Raw genomic sequence first — 12,432 nt, 5'->3', positions numbered from 1 at the left:
AAAACAAACAACATGAAAATGAACATTTGAACTGATTGTTAACCAAAATGGAAACACAAGCTGTTTACAAAGACTTTTGCTAGTGTGCCTTGTACGGTTTGGATATATGGAGCATTATGCAGTAGTTATGTAAGTTTTTAGATTGAAACCCAGCAATTGTTAAACAAAACGACTGAAATGAAAATACGTGTGAATGATCCAGATGGCTCCTGAGATCTCGAGACAGATTTTCCCGTATTTGATCCATGTGGGTTTATTTGCTGTTGATCGGCTTGTGTTGTTTGTCGTACTGATGAATCCTGACAGCTCTACAGCTTGCGCTTAATGGAAATTTATCTTCAGTTAAGGCCTTACCGAGAGCGGATGCAGCTTCTCATCGAAAATGTCTAACAACATTCTTCCGTCGACGTCTCTAGAATAACAAACAGATAGGAGACACATCAGATTATGACAGGAATAAAAAGCAGATGGCATGAGACTCATATAATTTAAAATGTGACTTCATCCTCCTGATACTGCCTGTTCAATAAGCCATTTATGGGCATGTATGTGCACGTCAATCAGCTGTGCTACTTTCCTACCACTTATAAATGCAAACATTTTCGGAATTTCATCCTAAATTTATCTGTAAGATTTGTTCAAAGTCAGATTAACCAAACTCTTTTAACTGGACAAACTTGTTGTAAATGTCTTGTTTCAACTAGACAAATGTCACTTGTTCATGAGAAGGTGCACATTTACGAGATCTGATCATTAGCATCATCGATGTGCCTAAAAAAATTCTAACTGTGTATATTATTTTTGTTAATTTTTGTATCGTATAGACACATACTTATCTTTAAACTCCAACTTCATTCAGAATTAGGGCTGAACGATATGCAAAAAACATAATTGCGATTATTTTGACAAATATTTTGATTGCAATATGAGTCGTGATTTTAGTGGGAATAGTAATTTTTGCATTTCACTTATCAAAAATATAAAAATGATGATGAACAAGAGTGTTGCCTTACGTGTGGAGAATTTGATTTGTAGGTCAGGGCATCTCTGTAGCGCGACAATGCATCATTTAAAATGGTCTGTTACGACACATTTTACTTTGTATTCCAATTAACTTCAATTAAGTTCATATTAATGAGGAAGAAGAATTCACTCCAACCAGTGTTTTTTCCACGATGGAGAAAGGCTGTCTGTACATGACTTATTCGACAGTCTGGAACACTTGTGAATTTCATTCATATAGAAGTAAGAATTTCAAATCCAAGAAAATTGGTGAACACAGGTATGGGCCATTTAAGAATCCACCAGTTCACATGAGTGGCTCTTACATGAGGCCTGACACATTTACACACCTCACAAAGACATTTCTTCACAAAATGATGCCCTGTTCAATCAGGCTTCATATGGAGTCAGCATCACACAGAGCTTTACATTTTAACATTAGCCTTGGGGGGCAAAATGATTATCATACCTGTTCTTTATGTGGTAGTATATTGCGAGGGCTACACTGTAAAGACAAAAAAAAAAAAGACATAAAAGAGTTTAATTATGGAGACAGTATATACTTTATATGTAGTGTGTAGGCAACTTCCTCAATGTGAGATTAGAAGATTACATATCAGATAATGAGATAAACTGTTATGTAGTTACCATTTGATGGTGTATTTGAGGTTGGGCTGACTGACAGTGCTGTCATCAAGGAATATGGTGGAGCAGGAGCTGTACTTCCGTCTCACTGGGCCTGGGTGATGCTGGAGTTCACACACAAACACATGCACACACATGCACACACACGCACACACACACATCAATCTCTATTTCTGTCGCACTTGGACCAGCCAAAAGGCCTGCTGACAGGCAGCCATGGAAAGTAGGGCACCTGTAAGCCCACAAACTAATTCTGTCTGTCCTCTGTCAGCACCTGACATGTTTGCATGCAGGGATGACATTTAGGTTGAAGTGCATCTTTACAGAAGCCCCAAACTGTGATGAACTTTCTTTTAATTGGCTCATTTTGTTTAAAGCCATTTTCTCCTGGCATACACTGAACCAGAGCTTTATCATGTACATTGGGCCTTTCCCGATTCATATTATCAATCCATGCACTTGGGGCGGAAGGAGTGATGGACAGAGATGAACGACACCACAATGCGATGAAATTGTTGTACTACTACATCTAAATAAGGACATACGACTACGTATTTCAACTTGTTACACACACTATCTCTGGGGTTTGAAGAGGGAGAGACAATGATAACATGCTCGGATTGTTTTAAGGGTCATTTTGAGCACTTTACCTTGTTCTCCGAAATGTGTGTGAACTTGCAAAAAAATACAAGACATTAAAATCACCATTTGCACGATTATCATATTCAAAATTGAATCACTCTTCCAAATAACGGTTAAACAATAAAATCAACTTCATGGGCCACACAACGTCCTTCATCTTACTTACATGGTTGATGTAAAGGCTTTTCCGTTTTTCTCGAACTGAAAAGGAAGACGAGAGAACAGATGTCAGCGCTGTGAATTGGTAACACACACTTCAAGCTCAGCACGTGTGCAGTACACAACCCTCACAGACAGGGAGCAGCATTTATCCAGGGTTTGTAAGTTACCTATCTTTATGAACTTTTTCTGCTTTAATTATTCCCCTCTACAGTACTCAGTAAAGCATGGCGGTTTCAGCAGACAGCATTCAGTGACATAAGAAAACATAATTTCAAAGCCTATAAATCCATTTTCTCTGCTGTTAAATCAGAAATTGTGTTTTAATTTGTGGGAATGCGTGTGAGCAAATTACTTAATCAATTCATCATTTTTTCCTACCCAAGTCCAAATAAAATCAAGCCAAGGGACTGTTTCATCTAAGAGGACATTGTCATTTGAGTTCGACTGTTAGTCTTTCATTTCTTTCTCTTCATACAAATATGCTCATTTGCCAAGCCAATTCTGCTTAATGGATGTGACGATTTGTTAGTTTTATAGAGCTCACTTCACTGAGTGTATGGCATAAAACACACACACGCAGTTGTGTGTCAGAGCTGTGCCTATTTGTGTATCCATGTGTGTCTATATGTGTATGTGTTTGCTCTTATGCAGGGGAGCACACAAGGGGGAAAAAGATTGCTGGCAAAGCAAACTGGAGCAGATGCAGAGTGCAGCACACACACACACACACACACACGCACACGCACACACACACACACACGCACGCACGTGTGCGCGCACACACACACACACACACAGTGATGTAGTGAGCTGTCTGGCGCCTCTCATCCCTGCGCTGTCTGTCTCTCACCTCTCTGACACACACACTCACACTCTGATGCACATGTTTTCTTTTCTCCCCTCTGGGCAGTTGTGACTGTGTGCTCTGCTTTCTAGCAAAAAGCGGCAAGCTCTTACGTCTTTATTAGGGCTGCATTTTACAATGATGATTTTTGATTGAGTTTTGAAATAATAAGAAAGAAAATGCTGATAATTCTTTGTGCACATCAACACTGACACATGAAATATTATTCTAAACAATGAGCTGGTTGAATCATAATTTTTATTTCATTCACACCTCCTCTGGAGTAAAGATTACTTAAGTGATGCTGAAGAGGAAAATGACTGGTTGATGTGTCATTTCAGTAACCCAAACACACTTTTTAGAATAACACTATGCAGTCCTATTCATACTGGTGCATCCTATTGACCAACATGCACATGAGCATACACACACACATACACACACACGCACAGAATGACATCAGCAGCTTAGCAGTATAGGCACACCACCTGCTAACAGAAGACAATACAGTTCAAGAACAAGAATACAATAAAGCTTGTGACTAAATGAAAGGTCAGAGCCCAAACACACGGTAAGCATAATGCTACCTGCCCAATGAGACCAGACACATATATGCTTACCTCTCCTGTTGGGCACAGCAACTGAAAAAACACAAAGTCCAAGTTGTCTCTCTGTTTGTTTATGACACAGATGCACAATGGTGCATAGTTAAATAAAGGCTGGAGAGTAAAGAAAAGCCCATTGTGTGATGTCCTGTACTGGTATTTATGTACAATATGTTGAGAAAACAGGCCGGCAGACATTCACACAAGAGCTTGATAAGGCTAATAAAAGAAGACCAGCCACTAATATCAGATCAATATACGTATCAGCCTTCAGGCTACAAGCTCTTCAGCCGAACCAGCTTTTCTCCAGTGTGTGCAAATGAAACAATATTAAGCCTCTTATCGTCAAAGTAAAGAGATTACGTCTGAACTGCAAAGTAATCTGAGAAACCAACTTCATCACATTTCAGTTGATTAAAATGCATTACTGTCACTCTGAAGGGTCCAGAGGATCAGCCTCTCTGGCCGATAGAGATGATCAAAACACCCAGTGTATCTCAAAAAGTCTGAGATAAAGGCAGCCGGTATAACATTATATAACATCTGAAGTCCTTGCATTAATGAAACAGCTTGCCTCCCCACAAAGTAGGCGGCATATGCCATTGTTTGTCTTGCATGAGTTTGAAACATACTACTAATTAGCTTTGCAGGCTGCTTAATGTGCACAATATGCCACTATGGAAACGCTGCTCTTTGAAAGATTTCTCTCAGCAGGTGCCATGTTTTTGAACATGACAACATGATGGGTTAAAGGCACACAGAGCATTTCAGGGACACATTATGAAGTAAGGATTGCTGGGGACCGGGGCCCTGAGGGAGTTGGGAGAGGTGATGTAAAGTGGAGAATGAACAAAAAATGCAACAATGCTCTTTGATGGAACGATTTGGACTGTGTCTAATGCATTCTAGGGATGTCCACATGGCTTCACAATTTACACTGATTTTATCAAGGTACTAATATTGGATGAGGCATGCATAAGTTCACAGTGCTTTAAAACACATCCTGACGACACATTCTTCAACCTACAATCTTCAGACAGAATGCAGAAACTGGTCAGAGGGCTAAGAAACCCTGCTGTGGATCTACTAGTGAGAGTGTCACATTACATTAGTGCTTAGTACACACTCAGTCTTGCCCTAATCACAATAAATTCATATGTTTGTGCAAGTTTCTAGGGTCAAAAAAGCCACCACAATAACAAAGAAAACAACTTCACCTTGCCTCACGCTCCATCAACTCATCTAAGCAGGCCCTGCATGTGCCCGAGACAATCATGGCCCCAGACGCATGTAGCACAGCTCTTGCAAGTACCTTGCAAGTTTTCAACACACTCACCAACAGTCCCCATAAATGATTTGGCCCTACTATTGCCACTCCTGCCACTGTCTTAGATACTATCCTGAAAAAAAACTGATTATAATGTATAATGAAGGAGAAATGCCAGGCGCTCACCGTCAGTCTGTGACTTGCTGAGGAAGATGGTGCTGGCCCGGGGATGATCTGAGGGATTGTACTCCATGGGCAGATCTGAAAAAGGAGGAAAAAGAATGTCAGTCTTACAAGCAGCGTTCTAATTAGAAGTCTGATTTCAAGAGAAATTACATTCCAAAACTGATATGCACACCATTTGAAAAACATGACGACCAGGACACACTGCTGGCACAAAACCAATTTTATTGCAAGCACCCAAGAATGCGAGGCTGTGATGTTTTACCAGAATGACTAAAACACACTGAGGACTGAGACCTTTCATTTTCAGGTTAAAAGCATGGGATTGGCTTTGGGGGTTAGCCACCTGTCATGTAATGGACTGAAGTGAATGGAAAAACAATCTGTCTCACTACAGTTAGCTGCTGCAGCGCTGTGTAAACGGCGGTTTGTAAATCGATGTGCTAAGCAAACACAGCAGAAGGGTATAGATTTGCCTTTAGACCAATGTCTGTACACACATACAACTTAGGATCAACCACCACATAGGACATTAGTCGGCAACAGACATGAGGATGAATCACAAGAAAAAGATCTTTGAGCATTCAATGGGCTGTTTGACAGCAGGTTCGCACAACATTCATCTTTTGAGTGTGACCGCTGCTGGCACAGCTACTGTATCTACCACCACGGGCTCTCTGTCACAAGGTGTCCCGAGGTGTTGAGAGCAAGTTCAAATTAAATACACAACTTTTTTTTCTTAATGGGTGAATTAAACATGAAAAACTGCATGTAAAATAGTCAAGGCTGATATTCAGCATTTAATACTAATTAAGGCTTGAAGATTTTTTTTATTTACAACATACACTTTTCCTGAGAGGTAATAAACGAGACAACTTTCATTAAAAAGAAACCTAAAACATATTCAGATTAAAAGCAACTAAACAAGGATTTTTACATGTCTCAATTCTATAAAGGCCATTTGAAATCTGTACATTAGTATTATCAGATAGATGAGTGACTCCTTATCTTATTCATTTGATTCTAGTCTATTTTCTGTTACGTCATTTTTTAAATTAATTTTCAATATTAAAACATGTCACATGAGAGTGAACACATGCTTAAGTTCTCCAAAAATGATTATTATATCATTATTGATTCATATTTTGAAGACTAGTTGATTAATCATTAAAATGTTAAAAGATAGGGAGTTCCCAGAGCCAAAAATGATGTCTTTTCCTTTAGAAGATGAACTTTCACTTCAAATTTTTGCTGTAAACATCTTCCCTTGTTAAACATATATGTGTCAAACCAGAAACAGCGAGAGACACTGTTGCCTGGCACATGGCTGCTGTGTAAAACCACTGAATATATCAGTACCAATTTTGTGTCCTAGTTCTTTGCCTTGATTAAGTCCCAAAGGAAGAAACATGAATTTTATTGTTAAATTATAAACAAGGCATTTACAAAGAAGAGTCTGGATTTGATTAATTCTTGTACTGCATTCTAAGCCTGCAGCCCTTGTGTTCATAGCTTTGTCTAGTGAAACAGAGAACCACGGTTGTTTGAACAGCTGATCGGTATTAAAGCTCCAAGGTTGGTTGAATTTTATGGCGGCCAGGTGAACTGATTTAATATCCTGAACAACCTTGGATGAATCATTTGTTAATTTAAGATTATGATCATTATCATATTCCGGTCTAGGTTAATTAGTAATTGCCATGCTAACTCCTAAAATCTCAAACAGGCAGAAAACTGAACAAAACTTAACAGACCAAAAAAAAAAGTTTGGGTGGTGACCCCATTAGCAGCTTCCTGGTTTCTTGGATGATGTCAGTGAAACAGGAAGGGTCAGAAGAGACCAACACCCAGACAGACTAATAGAGAGAAAACAGATGCCAAGAGACAGAGAGACAGAAGAAGAGTGACAGGCTGATAATGAGAGAGAAAAGGGCGAAAAGAAAAAGACAGTAGAAAATGAAGTGATGAGAGGGACGGATTTGAAAAATGATTGACAGGGAGAGAAAAGAGAAAAAATGATAAAAGAAATTGGAGTTGGGAGGGGAAGCGAGGAGGAGGATATGAAAAAGGAAAATAAGAGATGACAGCAAGGGTGAGCAGAAATTGTGGGGAATGAGAAGAGAGGAAGTGAGGAAGAAAAGGTCAGTATGGCGCCAGCTTCAGTATGAAACCTTGTGGAAATAAGCATTCAGTTTAAATCTACCATTAAAACAGACTCTGTAGTGATAGAGAACAGAGCATACCTCAGATCAGAGCCACTTTCAGTGCGCTGCAGGTTACACATGCAAGCCACTGCTATTGTGTCCAAACTCTTTTGAACTACTGTCTTTTTGTGCTTGAGAGCCACTTGAAGAGTCTCAAAGGACACACACACACTCACACACGCACACACATACACACAGCCGTGATGTAGGAGGAAGTGGTGACACAGTGTTGAATAAAAGATAGGTATGTGGGAAGAAGCAAAGAGCAGTGAAGGAGAACTGAAGGTGGATTAATGATGCTTCACACGCTGCCTGACTGTTAGTGACGTTTGCAGTGCACATGTGGCGCGCACACATACACATCTGCAACACACCAGTCACAAATAGCTGTTGAGAGCTGACATTGTGTTTTGTCTGATAAGAAATCTCTACTTTAAAACTGCACAGAAATTCTTCAGAAAGTAAAACTAGTTTTTCTGGTGATGGAAGCTGGACGAAGCTGACTGTCCACAGACCCAGGGAGTGTCCCTCTGGGTGGCTGGCTGTCAGTGACCTTTGGCGTGTTTCCACCCTCCCCAGTTTTCTCCCTTTCTCCAACCTGGGGTAAACGAATGCACCCAACGTCCTGCGTTTCAGGAAGCGGAGGAGAGGAAATGAAGTAGGGGGTGGCGGCTACACATTGTTAGGGAGGTAAGCTGAACAAAGAGTGGAGGGAATAGGTCAGTGTGTGTTACTTAAGCCAGGCCTGTTTCTAAGTTTCACTATTTAGACTTCCTCAGTAACCCGAAAGAAATCATATTAACAGAGAAAGATGGACAAAGGATGGACACCAAAAGCAGCCATTACTCATTGCACTTCTCCCCACAGTTCTCTCCTAATATATGAATAGACTTCTGACTATATAGACTTATCACTATACAAGCTAGTGGCCATTCAAAGTCATTTAAACATGCACCTCAATGAGCTGCAAACACCTGCAGGACAAGAGGAAACAGATGCCTTTCACGCTGCCGATATTGACATTGTGAACAGGAATATCTGTATTACTGTGGTTAGTGGCTAGCTGGCACTGTGCCTGCCCGCCCTCTGACCCGGTTATGAGGGTGGCTTGGGGTTGCAACATCAGCCCCGACAGGAAAGCCCTCTGCTGGTTTTTGGCTGCCCTGCCGAGGTGCCAGCCTGAGGGGATCCAGATGGCGCAGCACGGCACCACCCGGCTGTCAGCAGCATGCTATCAAGCAGTACGCCCACATGGTTAAGATAAGAAGCACACAGCACATCTTGTAATGGGAGTGTTTGAGAAAAGAGCACACGATGTAGCTGCTGTTTGAAAATAGGCTGGTTAAAAGGAACACGGTGTTGCATGGTTGTCGTTAGTGTGACGCTGGATACTATTTTTGTAACTTCGATACAGACTGTTTTGTTGCTCTTTGAAATGATACAGTCTGGTTCGACCACTGATGTGTGCTGATTTGGGATCTCAGTCTCGCGCTCAACCCTTTGTGGGATCAGTATTTTGCAGAATGCTTTTTCTTAAAGTGTCCATGTAATCTAGGGCTTGCAAGGCAAATGGGGCAAAGCAAGCAGCTCACCTTGAACCTCATCCATCTGCTTTCCGGTGGAAAAAAGCCCCCAGAGTGCTGTTAGGAGCAGCAAAGCAAAGCAAGGCAGTTTTCATCTGACACTTATCACAAACTTTAAGACTGCTGCATCACATGCTACTGTGAGTTGGCCCTGATAACACTCACTGTGTAAGTGTGTGTCTTGTACCGTGAGAAAGAGGGAAAGTGAGAGATCAAAGACACAGCCGTTAACATGCTCAGTGGGCATTGTTAGCGAATAAGGTACAGGCTGCGAATGTGAGACAGAGGGCAGATCTTGACAATGAAGTGGCTCTCACCTTGGATAACAAAACACTTTACACAGCACAAAGGAGGTTTGGACTCAAGCTATTATGAAGTCTGTTGCAGCATTAACCTTGCACTACTGTCAAAGTACGATATCTATGTTGTGGCATTTACCACAATATCATGTAATTATACAGCCACTGTGTTTTCATTTGAACAGTATGTGTGATAAGAAGGAGCGAGTTAAAGCAGCATTGTAAGATCTTTATGTGGAGAAAAGCCTTTATAGCAATATCCCATCTGTTCACACTTCAGTCAGGAAATCTTTTCTGTACAGAAGAAACATTAAATCAAACGAACTACAGTAAAAAAATGAGTTGTTTGCTGCCACTTAAATTCTGAACTCCAATCTGGCAAAATTCAAATTTCTAAAGCTCAAACGAGAGGTGGGGTTAAAGATTGTTAGACTAAACGGATGGGAAACCAAGTGAATGAACTGATGCTTAATGACTCACCCTCGTTATAGCCTTTTCTACACACACAGACATGGACACACACACACACAACCACACACAACAATGGAACAAGCCCCCAGAAGCATCATCACAGCTCTTCCTAACAGCTTAAACCAGCCCTCAGCGTGTATCATTGATTGCCGACATCTGCCAAACTCAGCGCAGTGATGCGGACTCATCAGAGAAAAAGAGCTGAGCTTTTATCAAAGGAAAGCCAACAGGGATAAGAAGACGGAGGGGCATGAGTTTGAAATTTTACAGGAACTAGCAGAAATAAATGTGCTTCATATGTGTGTGTGTTCACAAGCCTCACAGAAAAAAAAAAAACAAAACAGACGTCATAACATTTTGTTTCACATCACATTTCACATCAGTATGCCTTCAGCTGAGGCATACTGTAGGTGTACAAGACTACAATAACTGAAAACAGTCAATAGTAAGTCAAAAGCCACAGTGACCTGACAAGTGTAGGAAGTGTTGCTGTGCCATGTGAGTGAAACGCTTGGTGAAAAGTAAATGCTGAGAAGAAGCAGCCTTTTTATTTTCAAAAATGTGAGGAATACAGAGCCACAGTCAAAAAGCAGTGAAAGTCGCTGGTAAGCGGAACAAAAACACCGCAAACTGAAGAAGGGAGAAGAGCCAGTTGAGTTTTGACACAGCTCAAAAGTGTGCTTCCACTTTCACATTTGGTCAGTTCAGGAGTGGGAAATCGGGCCTGAACTGATTTTTTCATTTTGTGCCTACAATCGAATTTGTCACTCTTCTGTTTTAAAAAAGTCTGATCTATCAAGAGGATTATCAAACACAATGTGTCTACCCTGAATACAAACCGTATGTCCTAACACAAGACAAAAGTCTACAACCACGCTTGCAGATAAGTGAAGCTGTATTTCGGTACGGAGGTGCATTGAGCTAAATGCCAATGGTAGCATGCTAACATGCTAATAATCAGCAAATCTACCTTAGCTGATTGGCACCAAACAAAAAAGTTCAGCTGAGGCTGGTGGGGATGTTATTCGTGTTTTGCAGGAATTAGGTCATAAAACAAAGTATTAGACAAATTAAAATGTTAACCTGATGATGGCGCTATACAGAAAGTGAATGGATCACCAAAGTTTTTACAATCCGTACAGAGGGGGGCAATAATGTCTTTACCAAATTTCATGACAATCCATTCAATAGCTGAGATTTTTCAGTCAAAGTCATGGGCCGGCTGACATCGCCATCCATAGCTTTGGCATGAGCATGACTAAAAGCACCAAACACAACATTATGTATGTCGGCGAAGAATTTTACATCGACTGAAGTCAACAAGTCTAACTTAGAAAACACTCAACCATATTATGTTAACCGTGAATCCCTCCTGGGGAAGTATACTGACAAGGAAAAGTTTAATTAAAAATCAATAATCTCATGTGCATGAAAGAAAAATCATTACAATTAAAAAAAAAAGAAAGGTTTTCAGGCATCCAGACCCTCTCCCACTGCTCCTTACATACATGCACACAAATACGTCAATGGGAGGTCAAAGTTTCACGGATGCCCTACCAAACATAAACCACACCTCCTGTCTGCCTGCACAGCTATGTCCTGTTCTGAGGGGGGAAGACATCCTGCACTCACATGAGGAGAGACCTTGGGAGGAACAACAAAGTACGGCCTTACAGCTCTGTGTTGGGAGGAATACATGAATGCATCCACACATTTCAAAATTTCTACACACACAAATTAATTTGTTACGCTGACATTCCCTAGCCATCGAGAGTACCTGGCCATGCACACTGCTGTTGATTACTCTTAAACTTGACAGATTGTTGTAATTAGATGATGCTGAAATGGAGCAGCCCGGGGCAGGGTAGAGGAGTAAACAGAAGGGAAACATTTCGCAAAGACAGGAAAAAAGTTCTGTACACATCTCTCAATACATGCTAGAAAGCAATGTTGATGTTAAGGGGACAAAAGAGCCAGTAGTGAATGATTCTGCAAGGACAGACAGATGGAGATTTAAAAAAAAAAGATGTTGCAAAGGAAAGGACAGAACGGCTGCACTCCAATTGTTATTGACATTTCATTTGGCAAGGCCAGTAGCTCATATTTTTTTCCAGGCACTTTAGTCTAGCAGTTTAGTTTAATGTAATGGCATGGAGCATCAGTTAATATGCCTCCATCTGTCTATGAATAAAAACTGAAGAGTCCTTAATGACATTGAGCCTTAAAGTTGGCTCGCTTAAAAGTGGAAGCCTTAAACATTTGCTGTTCTGATCATCCAGAGTCTGGTGTTTTCCATAAAAAAAAAAAGTCCTGCGTTTCTTAAGCAGAAACAACAGCTTGTTTGGAATACAACAGAAGAGATGTTGAGTTAGCGTGAGCAGACAATGGGTAAGGCCACAAATAAAAACAGGTCCACAGACAGAACTGTCAGTGGTGGAAACACTGTCTGATTAACAAGTTATCTCTGTGAAGTGCAGAGCAGAAACATCACTGCACTTTCGCATCGATACATAATCAGGAGGGTG

At 40.8% G+C, this 12,432-nt stretch overlaps 1 protein-coding gene across 3 annotated transcripts in view; it reads right to left on the bottom strand.

Annotated features, from left to right (window-relative positions):
• The window catches only part of ccny (cyclin Y), a 41,226-nt gene that overhangs the window by 12,455 nt on the left and 16,339 nt on the right, over positions 1–12,432 (bottom strand). For 2 of the 3 annotated variants that reach the window (XM_041961617.1, XM_041961618.1), the window contains exons 3-8: positions 5,354–5,428; positions 3,916–3,936; positions 2,456–2,490; positions 1,651–1,751; positions 1,472–1,507; positions 355–412 (exon numbers count right to left, since the gene is read on the bottom strand). In XM_041961617.1, the coding sequence (XP_041817551.1) occupies positions 355–412; positions 1,472–1,507; positions 1,651–1,751; positions 2,456–2,490; positions 3,916–3,936; positions 5,354–5,428 (326 nt within the window). The remainder of the gene's footprint in view (positions 1–354; positions 413–1,471; positions 1,508–1,650; positions 1,752–2,455; positions 2,491–3,915; positions 3,937–5,353; positions 5,429–12,432) is intronic. The other variant, XM_041961619.1, reaches the window with a different exon arrangement.

Source organism: Chelmon rostratus, chromosome 20, assembly GCF_017976325.1.
Source record: "Chelmon rostratus isolate fCheRos1 chromosome 20, fCheRos1.pri, whole genome shotgun sequence".
Taxonomy (NCBI): domain Eukaryota; kingdom Metazoa; phylum Chordata; class Actinopteri; order Chaetodontiformes; family Chaetodontidae; genus Chelmon; species Chelmon rostratus.
This window is presented reverse-complemented; position numbering and strand designations above follow the sequence as displayed.